The 17,480-nt window shown below is 37.4% G+C and overlaps 1 protein-coding gene across 2 annotated transcripts in view; it reads right to left on the reverse strand.

Moving 5' to 3' along the window:
* kdrl (kinase insert domain receptor like) overlaps positions 1–17,480 on the reverse strand; it is a 56,410-nt gene that overhangs the window by 18,584 nt on the left and 20,346 nt on the right. The window contains exons 10-20 of one of the 2 annotated variants that reach the window (XM_007555093.2): positions 16,859–17,021; positions 13,243–13,357; positions 9,709–9,817; positions 8,504–8,794; positions 7,663–7,809; positions 7,332–7,460; positions 5,729–5,835; positions 4,696–4,825; positions 2,934–3,038; positions 1,460–1,573; positions 773–861 (exon numbers count right to left, since the gene is read on the reverse strand). In XM_007555093.2, coding sequence (XP_007555155.1) covers positions 773–861; positions 1,460–1,573; positions 2,934–3,038; positions 4,696–4,825; positions 5,729–5,835; positions 7,332–7,460; positions 7,663–7,809; positions 8,504–8,794; positions 9,709–9,817; positions 13,243–13,357; positions 16,859–17,021 — 1,499 coding nt within the window. The remainder of the gene's footprint in view (positions 1–772; positions 862–1,459; positions 1,574–2,933; positions 3,039–4,695; positions 4,826–5,728; positions 5,836–7,331; positions 7,461–7,662; positions 7,810–8,503; positions 8,795–9,708; positions 9,818–13,242; positions 13,358–16,858; positions 17,022–17,480) is intronic. The other variant, XM_016672985.1, reaches the window with a different exon arrangement.

Below are 17,480 nucleotides of genomic sequence, written 5' to 3' on the forward strand. Positions count from 1 at the left end.
CTTTTTTGAAAAGATGTACTTTTATGAGTATTTTTTTACATTATGGCGATTTTATTATGAAATATTTCTACTCTTGCTTGAGTAAAATTTCTGGATTTTCTACCCACTGAATGAAGGATAAACATGTTTTAACCAAAAAGTTAACCCGTCACAGAGACACACCTGCAGTTTTTGTTAAAGTTTAATCAGTTTTTTTATTGAAAGAAACTGATTTGGAAAAAAATTATTTTGCCTGTTTTTGTTATTTTATGTTATTTATATAAATTATTGTAATTTTGGTCCTTAAGATACCAAAATTTCCATTTATCTTTATATTATCTGATTATGTAATTTTTTAATTGTGATCATTTGATCAGTTACTCAGTACTTGAGTTGACTTTTTTTTACCAAATACCTTTTTACCCTTACTTGAGTAAAAATATGTTGAAGTCCTTAAAATAATTTTATTTCCAATGTTTCCTTGGATTTAAAGGATTCCCTGGAGAAAACATGGTCATATTCTGCAAAAATCCAATATCTTACTGAATAATTTTGGTCTAGTTTCTAGTGCAAATACCTTAGTAAACATGAAATAATACAAAACTAACTTCTAGCAAGAAACAGTAGCTTGTTTTAAGTCAAAAATTCTTTAATATTGATGAAAAAGTATTAACTATAAGTAAAATAATCTACCAGTGGAACAAAACATTTTAACTTAAAACCTGGGGAAAATGTCCTGCAAGGTTTTGGTAAGATTTTGTGTTTTTGCATGAAGAGAAAGAACAAAACTCACCTTGTAGACCAGAAAGTCGTCTCTTTTGCTTCTCAGATAGTTGGACAAGTTGCCGTATTTGCAGAACTCCACAATCATCATTAAAGGTCCTGTTAAACACAGTTTTTGTGGTTATTGATACTGATATTTTTAATCTACAACCTGATTAGGATTTTGTTACAGGTTTACTCATCTCTAAACACCCTCTGCATTGCAAAAAAAGATAATCTTACCAAGTATCTAGTTTCTACTGCATGTCAGTGCACTTTAAATTAGGCAAAACTAACTTAACAGCAACTTTTCAGCAAGAAATAGGAGCTTTTGTAGAGTCAATAATTTCTTAATGTTTATGAAAAAATACTAAACCCAATGGCAGATTATTTGACTTATAATGAAACATCTTTCCCTTATTATAAGTGAAATAATCTGCAAGTGGAACCAGTACTTTTCATCAATTTTAAGGAATTATTTGTTGAAAACCAACTCCTATTTCTTGCTGAAAACTTACTTTTATGTTAGTTTGTCTTATTTCAGANAGTACTTTTCATCAATTTTAAGGAATTATTTGTTGAAAACCAACTCCTATTTCTTGCTGAAAACTTACTTTTATGTTAGTTTGTCTTATTTCAGAAGTACTGAGATATTTGCACTAGAAACTGGACAAATAACACTTAGTAACATTTAGTGTTTTTGCAGGGTAAAGCTCACCTCCAGGTTTGGTGCAGGCTCCCAGCAGGTTGACCACATTCAGGTGGTTGCCGATGTGGATCAGGATCTTTAACTCCGACATCAGAGCTTTACGCTCATTCGATGTAGCGCCACCTGCAGAAACAGACAATTTCAGTAAATATCATTACACCCGTTTTTTTAACCTTGTTTTGATGGATGTCTTGAAAACCTTCCTAAAAATATATTTTAGAAGAAAAACAGTATCAACAATGAGAACAAAGTGCTTTTCTATATATATTTCTTTTAATATTTTATTTTTAACAATTTTCCCCACCAGTTTAACTAAAATAATTTTATGATTTTCCTCATTTTTAAGTGCAGTTTAACAGCTTTATGTTTATAAGCTACAGTTTTCAGTCTTCATTTATCAAATGTTTCCAACATTGTTTTTCACTTTCTGTTTGCAGCTTGTTTACTTTAATCTGTATCTTTATGAAGATTTAAAAAAACGCTGAACGCTTAAGAGCTGCTTGAAAATGAAATTTGTCTATAGTTTCATGGATTTTGTACAGTCTGAAATAGATATGTTTGCAGTTTGCAAGTATGGAGACAAAACTGGATAAAAAACTAAAATAAATAAAGATACCAGATTTATAAAGCAGCTCTTAATAGATCTAATCACAACTCAAACAAATAAATCCAGACAAAATAAGATAAGCATGTGTGCTTAGTTTACATATCTGATTGTGGTAAATTTAAACAATAACAATGTCTTGAAATATACAAATGAAGACTTTTAGTCTGCTGCTTTGACCAACATCAGATTTATGAGACAAAAGCAGCCATGCAGTCTGAAGTCACAAAGCTGCGGCTTTCCATTAAATCTGACCTGCGTCCACTTTTCCTCTGAGTCAGTGATTTATCCCCAGACATGATTCACAAAGATAAGACAGCAGACAATAAGTGCAGCTGAGAGCCGTGATGTTGATGTTGATATTCACTTTCTGGTCTTTTGGTTATAATAAAACTGAAAAAATGTTTAATTTAGCTGCCTGTTTTATGCCTTTTAACTTTGATGCAGATGTAACTCACTGGAAATATTTGAAAAAGTAAAGAACATTCATAACACTTTAAGCCACAACTAAACCAGTGTTGTGGTTTGGTTCTTATTCTATTGTTTTAAAACAATAGAATGAGAAAGTTTGAAGATTTGTTGATAATTTTGCTCTCATTTCTTGCACTTTTGAACTTTTCTTCATCTGCTGATGTGAAGGATCCTACATTAGTCCCAACATTAGCTGGGAAGTTAGAGGTCTTAGCCTTTAGCTCTGCCTCCCTCTGCAACAAACACATCTCCAATTCTTTGCTTTGAACTATTAAGTCACACAAACTTAAGTTGCTCATGTTATTTTTGAGAAGAAAAATTCATTTGGTTGCTCTCTTAACCCAAGGAACTGATGTTTTTCAACTTTTCTCTTTAGTCATAGCTTGTTTTGACTCTAATTATTCCCACCTTTAAGCATTTTTACTGCAACAGTCTTGCATGTTGAGAGCTTGTCAATCCCAAAAGCAGATGCCTCGACGACCTTCCCAAAAGCTCCGTGGCCGAGAGTTTTACCTGATAAAGAAATCAAATATTTCAGAAGAGGATTTAAATCAGACTCCCTGGGGATAAATAACCAAGCATACAAAGAAAAACAAAAGTTAAAGTTGCAGAAAACACATGGGGGCTTTGATATTCTAGTGTTTAGAGATTAATTTATAGTGCACTTAAGCCGGGGCGACAGTGCAGGTCAGTGTTAAGTGATGACTCAACTGTGCAGCTGCAGAGCGATGCGACACCGATGCCATTTATCTTAGCAGCACTCACGATGAACGGCTTCCACAATTACCTCTTAACCCCTCATAATGTTTCTTCCTGACAGATCAGGAAGAAACACTAACAGATTTATTCCAAATAAATCTGTTAGAAGCAAAAGAACTAAACTGGATAAATAACTTGGTTCTGTTAAGTATGCACATCTGAAAACATACAATGTGGAAAAATCAAATCTTACCAAGTATTTTTGGTATTATTTTTAATGCAAATACCAACTTAGAAGTAACTTTTAAGCACAATATGAGTTTGGTTTCAGTCAATAATTCCTTAATGTTGATGTAAAGATATTAGATTATTTCACTTATAATAACAAATTCTACCCATGCTATAAGTAAAATAATCTGCCATTGCACTTTTTCATCAATATTAAGGAATCACTGACTTAAACAATTGTATATATTTTGCTGAACAGTTACTTATGTTACTTTCGTTTTATTTAAAGTGTACTAAGATATTTGCACTAAAATGATGAAAGTGATTCAAAAGATGCTTCAGAGGAAGGTTTAATGAAGTGCACATTTGTATATTTTTGCATTAAATTTCCTGTTATAAATGTGTTTGTTTTTTATATGAATTGTGCAGGACAGGTGTCACATTAAGGGGACAAAACCTTCCATTTTCAACAAAGGTGTGGAAATATTTCAGAGCCAATGCATGCACATGCAGTTAAACTCTAAAAATTGGCAAATGACACTTGATTTTCGAGACTTGTGCCTCTTAAAAAAGTTGGCACTCTTTTCAAAAAGCCTCCAAAGTGAATCCTACACTTGCCTTTTTACCCTCTAGTGGAAAACTGAGACTCTTAAGCAATAAAGCAGAGGGGGACTGGACTTCTTCTAATGTTACTTGAGGATTTTTCACCTTTTATCCAAAAGACGTCTTTGGTTTTCAACATGGTTGCCAGAAGCAGGATTATGAGTTGCAGTCATGACACTAATTGGGCTGTTAAGACGATTAGGACGAGTGAGTCACAGCTCTACCCTCTGCTCAGCTCAGTGTTTGGGTTGTTCACACCTCGGGATCTCACATCACACCGTTACAGACGTATCTGGATTGTCAAGTAAAAACTGACCTTACGTTAAACATTGCAGTGACTCACATGTCCCAATTGTCCCTTTAGTGACTTTAATGGCTCTAACAGTGTAAATTTTCTGACTAAAACTTATAAGCTTGTTGCTTTAAATCATGTTCACAACTGAAAAGCCTTTTAAAGTTTATTTTAGCATATTTTATGGATCAGTGACACATAGTCAGTATTCTTTTGGTTGGGAAAAATGATAATAAATGCATTATGTATCAACTACGATGCAAACACAAATCTGAGTGTGTGTTAAGGTTATTTTTTTGTTGAAATATTGAATTTTCTGAGTATGTATTTTTCGTTACGGCAGCTCACCGAGACGCAGGCGGTCACGAGGAAACTCCCACTTGCTGCTGTCGTACTGAAGAAGATCGTTCTGCTCATCGAGAGGATACTCATCAGGATCGATGATGATAGACGGACCCATCTTATAGTGCGCTGGCTGCTGAAAAGGAAACAGAAGAATCATAATTATTATCGATAGTTTTTGTTATCATCTAGTTTAGTTGAATAAAACATTTGAGCAAGAAGACACTTCACTTTAAAGTAACTGCTTATTTTACCTTTGAATAATTTAAATTATTGTTTCAAATTGCAGGAACAAAGTTTCTGATCTAATGATGAATTTTACTAAACATCACAATGAATTCTGATCTAAAGCATTTAGTGTGAATGGAACATTATCCGCTTTAAAATAAACATTTTCCTTAATAAAACACAAGAATCAGATCAATGTAACACACTTCCATCTCAGAAGACAAAAACATGCCGCTAAGCATTCTGGGAAATAGTTCCCACTCCTGTATTTTTCTTCATTCGATTTTTTTAAGTGCTAACCTACAAACTCTAGCTTATTCAACTCTGGGAGGTTTGACAAAGTGAATAAAAAGTTAACCCAACTCACTACTGTAAGTTTATCTTTCACAAACTCACATTTAGGTTCAAAACCTAAAACTGACTAAATTCATCTGACTTAAAGAGAAAAAGACAGCAGACACAACTAAATGACAACTCAGATGTTTTACAGTGTAACTATAACTGCTGATGATGCATGTTGACTATTAATTGTTCCTCTTTAGGCCCAACTACTTCAGTTTTATTTCTGTTTAGTGCTCTGCTCAGCACTGGAATAAATAGTTTCTTATATCTTAGAATTCATTTTGAGCGATAAGGCAGAAGAAAAGGCTGAGCTGTTGTTTCCACATGACCCAAACATTTAGAAATCCAGTTAAATGTGTCATTCAGTGTTAAAATGTGTCACAACCAGCATGGGTTAGTGATGTCCGTGAACCAAACTGGTTTCCACTTGGAGGAAGAAGCCACAGATTTAAAGCTGCAGCGCTCTTACCTTCCTCAGCTTTCGGATGAACAGGATGAGCATAATCCAGAGGAACGTGGCAGCGGCTCCGGTGCACACCAAAATTATGACCTCAATGTTTGACTTGCTTTCATCTCCTGGAAACAGAAGAGCTGTCGTCAGCTGCCTGGATGCTTTGCCGTAAAATCGGCGCACGCTTTTCAGTTCGATTGTTAGCAGTAATTATTTGGAGAATTTACCATCAAAACCTAAACCGTCTGTTGCAAATTTACAAATAAAACTTGCAGTTGTTGCCTGAAGTCACCAAGGCTTTTATGTCAAGACATTCTTTCTCTGTTTTGTTTACTTGTTAACTTCCTTGACATTTTCCTGTGGATGTACAGAAAAAAAGGAGGTGGAATCAAATTTTTTCGTGGAACAAACACACCGCATTTCTTCCAAGGATTTTTTCTTCAAACATTGTTTTTGAAGTAATTCGTGCAATCACTAACCGTTTATTTTCCAGTCTCTGACTAACATTCACACAGAAAGGACAACTATAAATCTTGATTAAAGAAAGGCTGAACGGCTTAATCAGTTGCAGTGTTGTGCAAAATTACTCATTTTGTTCACATTGCAACCACGTAATGGGATGTGTTTATCCGGGACAAAGTAGCATATAATTGTAAAATAGGATGCTCATCTACGGACTGAAATGTCTAAAGATGATCTTTACAAAATTGGATGAATGGGATCCATCTTAAAATCTTAAAGCTGCAGTAACTTTTATAAGAAACAATATTTTTTAAATATTTGTTGAAACTGTCACTATAGTGTGATAGTATAATATGAGACAAATAAACTGAAAAAAATAAATAAATATATCAAGCTCTTGTGCCTTCTTCCAGTGCTAGCTAGAAACAATCAATCAGAGCCAGGAGGCGGGTCTTAGCGCTGTCAATCATGCTCTGTGCTATGATACTGCTTCAGCAGCATTAGCATGAGCATCAATAATGGTGGATAAAAGTATGCACTTGTATTGGTGAGTCGTTTCTTTGTCATCACCACATTTAGCAGCACATTCATGACAAGACATTTAAAAGTCAATTTCAAAAAAAGGAAAAAAAAATTTCACATGAAAATGATCTTATAAGATAAAAGTGGTTTAGGTTTCTCTTAAATTCCTCAAAGTTAAGATGAGAAGCCAGAATGACACCCAGATATTTAAACTCATCCACTTTTTGGATTCCTCGCTGATCAAAATTTACGCCGTATTGTAAAACACACTGCAGCCGCCAAACCTTTAAGAGTCATTAGTGACACTCTTAACACTCCACAGAGGTTATGTCCTCTGGAGAAATGCTCACAGCCAAAACCTTGATCATAAAACCCATGAAGGAATTCACTTGGCATTCCTGGCAGCTGCCAGTTTTCTGTCAGGGGCCATTTTTCCTCACTAAAGTCAGGCCAAAGCTATTTGCAGTGATGAAAAGAAAACAGGGGGCCAGAACGGCCTCTTTGATACGCTGGGATGTGGAGATTAAAAAAAAGAAAAGCAAAAGGCCCCGGCCTTGCTGCTTGGACTAATTGGTCTGTTTGATGTGATCTACTGAGCTGATGTTTTTCTCCTCTCTCTGCAGAGAGACGGACTCACCCAGCACAGTGACGACGGCGCTCGTTTTGGCCAATCCCTCAGCGTTTTGGGCCACACACTCGTACCGGCCCTCGTCGTCTTTCTTCACCCTTTCGATGATGAGGGTCCCGTTTTCTCCCAGTGATACCCCTGCAACACAAAGCTTTGAGCTGATTGTGGTATTTTAATATGAAAAGCGCGAGTCCCTACACTCAGGATGTGCAGATGAAATGATTTCTGCATCTCACAAATAACATCACCAATAAAATGTTCTTACATTGATGCTTTATAGTTAAAAAATTAAATAAAATTAGCATCATATCTTGTTATGTGGCGTTATTCTGAAACATACCTGGACTCTCTTCCACTTCAACACCATTTTTGTACCACCGGATCAGCGGACGAGGAACCCCCGAAGCAAAGCAGCCCAAGACCAGAGTGCTGCTGCTGTTCACGTCCTGATCGGTCAGATTTTGGCTGAGCAATGGCCGCTGCCGCTCTGCATCAAAATGAGCAGAAAACTGAATTAAAGCAGCAATTAATTTAGAGAAAACATTCTAACAACCTGTGCTGGAATAAGCAACAGTATGGAAGTCCAAAAGTGCCACAAATTATTGGAATAAATGAGTCTGTCATTGATTAGTTAAATGTGTCAATAGTGAATTAAAATAAACTAATTTAGAAATAGAAACAGTCTTTATTGGAGTCCAACAAAAGGGAAATTTGGAGAAGCATATATAAAGTTTCACCACACAAATAGTAAAAAGCAGTATGTATGAGCATAATGCATAGGTTAAATAAATGTTTATTTCATTCACAAAAAGCAAGTGCACCAATTGCACTATTTAATTATTACACGGTCCTGTTGCAACACATCCTGATTTAATTTTATACATACTCAGATGTAGTGGGCGGGACTACCACTACTCCTGAAATACGATTGGCCTGAAGCTGACATGCTGTTCAGGTCAACCAATCAGATGCTAAAGTTTACTTAATGAGCTGTAGTGAAAGTTTAAATTATTTCTTGGCATAGGAACCATAAAATAAATATAATTTAAACATTCAGTAGTACATTTCATGTATGTTTACTTAATTATATATGTAATTATTGACACATTAACTATTTTTATTCAAATTAAGATCCTGTCTTGTGGTACTTTATTAGACATGATGGAAATGTTGTTTCTAACCTTTCAACTCCAAGGCGACCATCTTGACTTTGGACTTTTTTGGTTTCTGTAGCTTGTATGCATGGCACCGGTACCCTGCAGTGCTGCTTTCGGACACATTGCGCACATTGAGAGATATGGAAATGGAGTATTGGTCCACCCGGAGGTTGGATACATCGGTGGTGATAGTTTTATTCCTGGAGTCCAGCCACTGTAGGCCTGTGTAGAGGTAACGGGTCGCCCTACAGGTCAGGGTGACGTCGTCTCCCTCTATGGCTGTTAGAGGTTCGATGGCGACTTCCTCCGGTTCATCTAAACAGAAGAAAACTTTGCATCACCTTCATAAATCTTCCCCAGCTACAAACGTGTTCAGCCGTCAGCAGTACTATGCACTAGTTGTGCTCTTTAAACCATAAACCACTTGCCAGAAGAGAAGGAATGTCAAATTTGAAGTTGTTTCCTGCTTAATCACCATTAATTGGAAGCACGTTGGTGGACAGCGTGCCTGACGGCACTTCTGCGCTCCAACTGGAGCGAGAATGACTATGTGACCCGCGGGAACCAGACTGTGCTTGTTTATTCAGTTTTGTTGGAAAGTGTTCTCTGTTCTTTGAAGACAGATGTTATTACAATTGTCCTCTTCTCTTTTTTTTCTCCATCTTCCCCTGGAGGAGAGCCGGGTACCTCCTGGGAATCGGATAACCCTGCAGGTTGTTCAATTCTTAAAACGTTTTCTGCTCATAAGGAGAAGTGATTTGCTCAGGTTTTATTAAAAATACAAAAAAAGTGTTTTGCTTTATTCCAACACGTCATTCCTGCTGTTATTACATAACCGTCTCAACAGACAACCTTTTGGGGAACATTTGGAAACGCTCAGATGCACATGAAAAGTAAATTCTCACTTGTGCACACAGGCTGAGAGAAAGAGGAATGACCTGCTGGCACCGGAGCAGGAATGCAGTTATTCATAGTTGTTTTTAAACGCGTGCCATTACAGCGCCCCATATGGCTCAGGACACGTTCGCCTCTCTTCCCCCTTTCGGGCCGTTCAGCTACAGTGGAAGATGTTTTCAATTAATGCCCCCCTCTGGTCTCTTTATTGCACAACACAATCTGTGCATTCCTTTCCCGCTCTTGCAGTTCATTAAAGCGAGCACTGCAGATGATTTGAAATAATCCAGCGCTTTGAAATTACTGCTGAAACTATTTCTTTGAGCGACACTTACCATCAACGTAGAATGGGAGAATCATGTTGAAAGTGGCGAGTTTGTTCTGGGCTTTGCAGAGGTAATGTCCAGACACACGAGCCTCTCCGATCACCAGGGTGCTCACAGTCTACGAGAGATGATTCAGATTAAAATCAATAATTGAACAGATCATCAGAATTATAAAGAATATTCTCTTTTACGTTTCTGTTAGTTCACTTTTGTTTACTTTACTCACTTCAGTTTACTTTAGTTCAATTTACTTTGCTTGGCTTTACTTTGGTTCAGTTAATTTTACTTTATTTTAGTTCAGTTCAAATTAAATTCTTTTGTTTCACTTTATTTCTGTTCAATTTAGTTCATTTAGTTCACTTTTTTTTGTCAAATATGTTCACATTCACAATTCAAATACCATAATATATATTTAGATCATTATTTGTACAGTTATCTAAATATTAAAGTATAAATGTATTTAATCCAGCCCCCTTTCTTTGATGTGCTTACTTTTTACACGTTGTTCTTTACTTAAAGAAAGGAAAAGAGAAAAATATAGTGTGATTTTGTGTTCATACCAGGAATTTAACTAACTATAATGGAAGAAAAATGATACGTGATACAAATAAAAATCTGAAAAATGTGGTGTGGTTTCATATTTAGCCATTAATGTGATATCACAAACTAGAATCCAGTGTAAGTTGAAATCTCCTGATTTATATCAACCAGTTAACCTGACATGTTTTAAGATGGTGAGAGGAAGCTGGAGTACCCAGAGAGGATCCACCCATCCACAGGGAGATCATCAAATTTCCAACCAGTTTCTGCGAGAGTTAATCTCAAAATCAACACAGATTTTTCATTTCTAATTTCCACACATTTCCAGAGAAGATTTCTGGATTTTCATTTTACATTGAACATTTACCTAAACGCCATCCAATCACTACGTGCCTGCAGACGTCTGTTTCAGTGTGTGGTACTTCTGCATTCAGAGTCCTGATGTTAATGAACGGATACATCTGGATTTTTAAATCCCACTGAGTCACCCTCAAATCTTTGCTACATGCCGAGAGCTGGGCCACAGTGCGTATTTCCTGGAAAGCAGCACTAATGACATACTCAATTTACAAAAAATACAACATTTTAATGGCGTAGATAGACAAAATAATAACTGCAGCTTGGATGAGAGCCAGATGGCGGGTGGGTTCTGTTGGGAACATCTGTTTTCTTTGGCATATCCTGAGCTACACTGAGGAGGATTGTCTGGTGTATGCTGGGTCATAACTTCCTGGGCTGCCATTGTGTTCGCTCTCAGACTAAATTAACCTGTTTCAGCCCCTTAAAATGTCCAGGCAGCACCGAAAAATTAAAGTTGTCGGCCAATCCATGCTGATATATCATCTGTAAAAACATGGCGGAGAAGTCTTATCGTATTATGTTACCCTCCATGATGCAACCTGAGATTGAAAACATTCACACTCCTCAGAGGTGACCTGACTAGACGCACTGTGACCCGCATGCCCCCCGCCCCCAGGCCAACGTCTTCCCTCATACTGTGAGTTGGGCGAGCTTCGCCTCTCCACTGGGCCGCTCCGAGGCCCGGCCCCGACTGTGTTCTTATTCACAGGCCAGCACGATTTATGTGGGCTGACAGAGAGGAATTTGCTGCCAACAAATCCCTCTCCCTTTAAACCGCGGCTTGTTATCATTGACCCTCAGTGCTAACCCTCATAAAATACCAGCGACTGGCCACAAGCATGTGTAAATTAGTTATGCTGCCCCATTTATGTCAGGGAAATATTAGAACTGAGGCACTGTGCATTTGATAAATTTACAGTTAATTAAAGGTGACCTATTATTCTTCCTTGAACAGGCTGGATTGGTTTATGGGCAACACAAAAGATGTTCATTATACTTCTTATTTTTTAAACAAAATCCTTCTTACAAGGTGAGATTTCAGTCTGATTGGTTCTTTTTATTTTGAGTTTCAGAATTAAATTAATTATACAACCATATGTCTTCGAAAAGCAGAACTGCACTGTAAAACATTTAAGCTGCATTCAGTTGTGTCTATCTCTTACTCTTTAAGTCAAATTTTGTAATTTTAAGATTTTCAACCTTAATATGTGAGTTTGTGAAAGATAAACTTACAGTGATAAGTTGTGCTAACTTTTGTCAAACCTCCAAGAGTTGAATAAACTAAAGTTTTTAGAAAAGAAGAAAAAGACGGGAGTGAGAGCTATTTCCCAGAATGCTTAGCGACATGTTTCTGTATCCTGAGATGGAAGTCCATTACATCGATCTGACTCTTGTGTTTTATTAAGGCAAATGTTTATTTTAATGCTTGAGGATAATGTCACGTTCATAATAGAAATGTGGCTCTTTAACTGGGTGAAGGCAGTTTTTTTTTCTTGCAGAAAGTAAAATAATTATTTGGTTTAAATTACAGAATGAAGGGAAAGATCACATTTCAAGATGAATGATTAACTGATAAATAATGAACGTTATCAGAACTTGAAAACAATGTTTAGACAACTTGTCTCTTGTTGTTAAATCAGCTTCATGGACGTTAATTTCTGAGCACAATTTTCTTGTTGACTTAAATTTCACTTTCAGGGCAGCAGGTGGAATTTAATGTTCAAGTTAATCCACTTTTAAATGTTTTACAGTGTAGAGTCTCCTGCACAACCAACAAGGAAGCAGCAAGAGGTTTCTGGATGTTAGTCAACAACAAAACACTTGTCTTTTCCAGCAGCCATTGTACAGCGCATGCAGCGGTAAAACCAGAATTTCACTAGTGGAATTTGTACTTTTTCATTTATATTAAGCAATTATTGACTTAAAGAAGAAGCACCAGTATCTTGCTGAAGTCTTATTTCAAGTGCAATAAGGTATTATCACTAGAAACTAAACCAAAAATACTTGGTGAGACTTTGTGTTTTTGCAATGAGGTTAGCTGACTGCTAGCCTCAGGCGTTGTCGTTTAGAGGTCAAATGCACGAATCTACACCTCTGTGTTTAACGCACAACCAAAACCCAAATAAATGAAACACACACGTGTTTCAGAGCATTTCTCACACTCAGTAGGACTGAATGCGTGCAGACTTCATTTGAATCAGATGGACTTGCGCAGCAGCTCTGTGCATTTGTGTTTGAACTCAGCGAAAAGTTATTCAGATGTCAGTCAGATGTTAGAAGCAGTGCAAGTATTTTCTCTGCTGCATTTTTATGGTCTGAAGATATTTTTCTCTCTCTCTCAAACTGTCACTGGGTGTTGAAATTTTGTGTTTAAGTTGGCTGAGGCTTCCTTATGCCTATAGCAATAAAGCAGCCTAAGTATCTCATGTCTTCCTGAGTATTCCTGGAATAAATCACGTCTCTTTAAGTGCATGAAGGAAGGTAAACAGATTTTGTGCCGATTAGGGGAGCTGAGGACATTTAATTGTTTGTGGTTACACAAGGTTACAAAATTAACCAATTAATCATTATTGCTATTTTTCAAGCTAATTATGAACAAAAAACAGACATTAGATGATTAGAAATGAATAATTTAGTACACACCTTGTTTTTTTCTTGAACCAGTTCCGTCTGGACATTTAAACTGGTGATCAAGTTGTGGAAATTATTACTTTGTTCATTAAGCGTCACCGGGACTGGATCATTGTCGAAGATGCAACTGCAAAGAAAAGAAGTTTTAAAACTCTTTATGTTGCATTTTCAGTGATCCAAACTTATCCTGCGAAGATTAGATCAACAGAAACAGCAAATATCATCATATTCTAGAGAAATAAGAACATTTGAAACATTTATAGATCATAACTGACCTTTTCTGTGTTTTTCAAAGCAGGCAATTGACTTTAAAAGAACTTTTGACAACAAAATCCCTTTCCAATCTGCAATGTTAAAAGAACTCTTGCACATCAGACTTGGTTAATTTATTAAAAACGATCTGTGGAATTTGGAAAGGTAAATTGAGCAATGATTAAACAGCAAGACCACAGCTGTTGTTTGTGAGCATAAAGTGTAAATTACACAACATTTTCTGCTGTTTATGTGTTCGTAGTCTTAGAAATGATTAGAAATGATTGTTTAGATTAAAATGTGTTGCTATGAGGAAACTAAAAGTGAACAGAGTTTAAATGGCATGAAAGGTGTTCTCAGAATAATGCCATCTAGGTTTAAATCTCAGGAGTGAAACACAGACTGATAATGTAGAGAAAAGTGAGACTTAAATCAATCACTTCTATAAAACATACTTGTACTGACAAATTAATTTGTTCTCAATGTTGTGGATTACAGACAGACTGGACTCTCAACAGAGTCCTTTTAAATCTCTCCATAGGGTTCTGGTTTGCTAAGTCTCCAACTCATTAAAGGAAAAACATCATATAAATCTTAATTTTATGAACTAAATTTGAGCTATAGACTTTGAATTCACCACGTTGACAATCTTTCGCTTTGTGTTGATTGTTTTTCCTTCCATGCTTTTTTTTATTTGTTTGTTTTATTGTCTCTAGTGGCCTTTATTTGATATTGAATTGACAAGAAAGTGAGTAATGAGAGAAGGGGGAAGGCATGCAGCAAATCGAACCTGCGTCAGCCGCGTTGAGGACTAAGGCCTCCATATATGGGTTGTGCTTAACCTCCGTGCCACCACACCACAACTTTCCACGCTTTTTAATTATTTGCAATGCCCGTCACACATGAAAATGCCTATCATGAGCTACAACCCAAAATGCAAAGAAGCTGCTGCTCATTAAACTGAGTGAGGTCTCTCCTTTGAGAGAAAACTATCTGGGAACAGTCCAAGTCTGGTTCGGGTCTGAGAATTTGATTTGAGCCAACCTCCCCTCGCCCCTCATCCCTGAAACCTTTCACTGCTCATGGTGAACAATTAACCTGATGAGGCAAAAAGGAGAGGAGGAAACAGCAGTAGCGACAGGAAGGGCTGTGCACCGCCACGTACAGGAATCACCGCACTCTGGACTGAGGAGATAAGGCCGACCCTAAACCTTGACGGTCAGCTGGGAACAGCTGATAACTCCTCAGCCTGGAGATAAAGACATCCTCATGTTTGGCCCCCTCGTCACCTCTAAACCCCCCAGTTTTCTCCAAAAGATTAAAGGTGACCCATTATGCTTCCTTTAACAGTTTAGGATAGGTTCCTTACAGTTTTTGCACAAAGTAATTCTTAGATGAGGAGATTTTAGTTCTGCCTATGAGCAGTTTTAGGGCCTCTTTTCACTTCAAATCCATATAAACTGCTCCTGGCCACGCCCACCAATTTGATGTTTACACTCGCACATGAAAATGGCTGCAAACAGATGTGCACTTAACAACAAAACACTTGTCTTTTCAGGCAGAGCATATCTGGGCAAAGTAGAGAGTCTTTAGTCAGAGCCTTCCTCTAATTTGTTGTAACACAGACTGCTACAAGAGATCTTTCCTGCCTACAATAACCCTTTGAAGAATTTGAATTAGTATGACATTTAATTTCCCTTCAAGATCAATAAAGTATTTTTGAATTTGCATTTGAATGCATATAAAACCAGCTGACCAAACATTCTGGAACTCTGCTGGGGTTGCTAGGTAACGGGTTGGATTATTCCGGGGTCGCTAGGTAACAGGGAAGTGCCTGCTGATTTATGAAGTTACATTCAGAAGGTTTTTAAAAAAAACGGCTCATTTTCCAGACACTAAAAAAATATTAACTTATTGCTTAAATGTGGCTGCTTTTTTTTTTTTTAAAGTGTTTTGACTGTTTTAGAAGCAGTAGAGACCCAAATGGAAGAAATTTTTGTATCATCCATCCCCGTTAGGATTGAGGTATGAGCTTGAAGGGCCGTTTTTTGGATTTACAGTGACATGTTCTGTGTTGGGTGATGCTTGTATAAAACAAACATTTTTGTGCAATTGGTTTCCCACCAGGCTGCAGTTGTTCCTCCGTCTCATTAGCTGGTCACCACAGTGCAGCCACTGTTCCTGATGCCAGCCTCGATTATGCTTAGGTCTGCACACAGACTTTGTTTGACCTCTGCTTTGATTTATCAGAAATCCATAAACCGCACGTTGTTCTTGGAGAAAATGTAAAAACTTGCAGATTAAAATCATCTAGCATGAAACATAATTTAGTCTCCTTCAGTCCACTTTGTTGTTTTTGTCAGCGTAGTCTGAGGCTGATATGCCAAATGTAATGGCCCATTGTTTTCCTGATTTTAGCAGTCCTGGGTTTGCTGGTACCCCCAACAGGCCAGGATCTCAGTAAACGTCCTAATATTTATTCTTTTCGCGGGTTCACTTCCAGGCCGGCATTCGTGCAAAGTCACTCGGTGCTATTCAGCTTTGCAATAGCTCAGGGAATCTGAGATTTAATATATTTCCCCCATGTTTCTCATTCAGCCCACGGAGCTATTGACCAGAAATGAGAGGGCAGTTCTTGAATGTTTCCATGTTTTGATTTATTTGTCATCTTCTGGGACAGACTGAGCTGAATCAGAGTGGATGTGTTGCAATGTTGGCTACCCAGGGCGGAATGGTGACTCAGTTTCCTATAATAAGCATTTCCTAATACTTGTTTTAGCTTGTGGTGAATCTGGTGGTCATAATTAGTTAATTCTTTCATTAGAGCTTAAATTAAAGATAAAACCCCAATATTCATTCAAAGTTCAGTATAAATATTTTTTTCTGAAATAATAAAAAAAAGCGAATCATGATTGTTTGTGCACAAATCTGTAGTAGCTTTTTTCTGAACTGTAGAAGGTGAAATTCTTGTTATTCTAAATGAAAACATAGGTTTAGAAGACAGTTCTTCTTAAAGTGCGTCCATGATGTGATTTCTGTTCATTTAGGCTTCACTTTTGCTTTAAATGCAGTGTGTTAGCTCAGGTTTGCCGGTGGATAGTGAGCAGGGATCTGTGTCAGAAAGCAGGTTCAGTAACTGAACTCAGTGAGTTTCTCTCTGTCTCCATCATAATGCTGAACCGGTTCATTAGAAAAAAGACTCGAAAGGACTTGAAATCCCAAGTTTCAGATTTGGGACTTGAAGACAAAGACTTGAGACTTGCAAAACACTGATCTGGTCTCACCTCTGTGAACTTGATGTTTTAGCTTCCAGTAAAGTTTTTTGTCGAGTGGGAAGCTACAGAACCGTGACTGAAAACATAAGATGGTGACTCACTGTTCACTGTTCACTGTTGTGATGGTGTGACACGGCTGCCACAGCCAGGTGATGCTGGGCAGCGGCACGCCGAAGGCGGTGCAGGTCAGCTGTTGCTGCTTGCCAGCCATGTACAGATGCACGTCCTGGTTGGAGAGCTCCGCCTCAAAAATAGTCGGCTTAACTGCGAGGAAACAGAGAGAAACAGGTTGTGGTATCCCATAATGTCTTTTAATGAAAAACGACAATCATGATGGATAGCTGAGGGGAAAAAGGCATCCTTGAGTCCAATTGTCCTTTAGATACTTTGCAGAAGAAGAATGACAAGAAGGCTGGCAATCCAGGGGCCTGGAGGTCAGAGAGCGACCTTTCTGCGACCTCACGCTCCGGTCACTGATTCAACCGTGTAATGAGCAACAGATCAAGATACTTGTCCCAACTCAGGAGGTTGTCCAGATCACTCAGCAATTCCTAAATATTCACAAAGCTGCAGTGATTAATCAAATTAATCGTGATTAGTTGTGATTCATTTTGATTAATTGTGATTAAAAGAGAGAAGAATGTACTTTATTGATCCCCAATGGGATTGACAAGCTACTGCATCCAAGATGTTAATACAAATATGACCATAAGTGATAAAATT

This window comes from Poecilia formosa, unplaced genomic scaffold, assembly GCF_000485575.1.
Source record: "Poecilia formosa unplaced genomic scaffold, Poecilia_formosa-5.1.2 Scaffold68, whole genome shotgun sequence".
NCBI lineage: Eukaryota > Metazoa > Chordata > Actinopteri > Cyprinodontiformes > Poeciliidae > Poecilia > Poecilia formosa.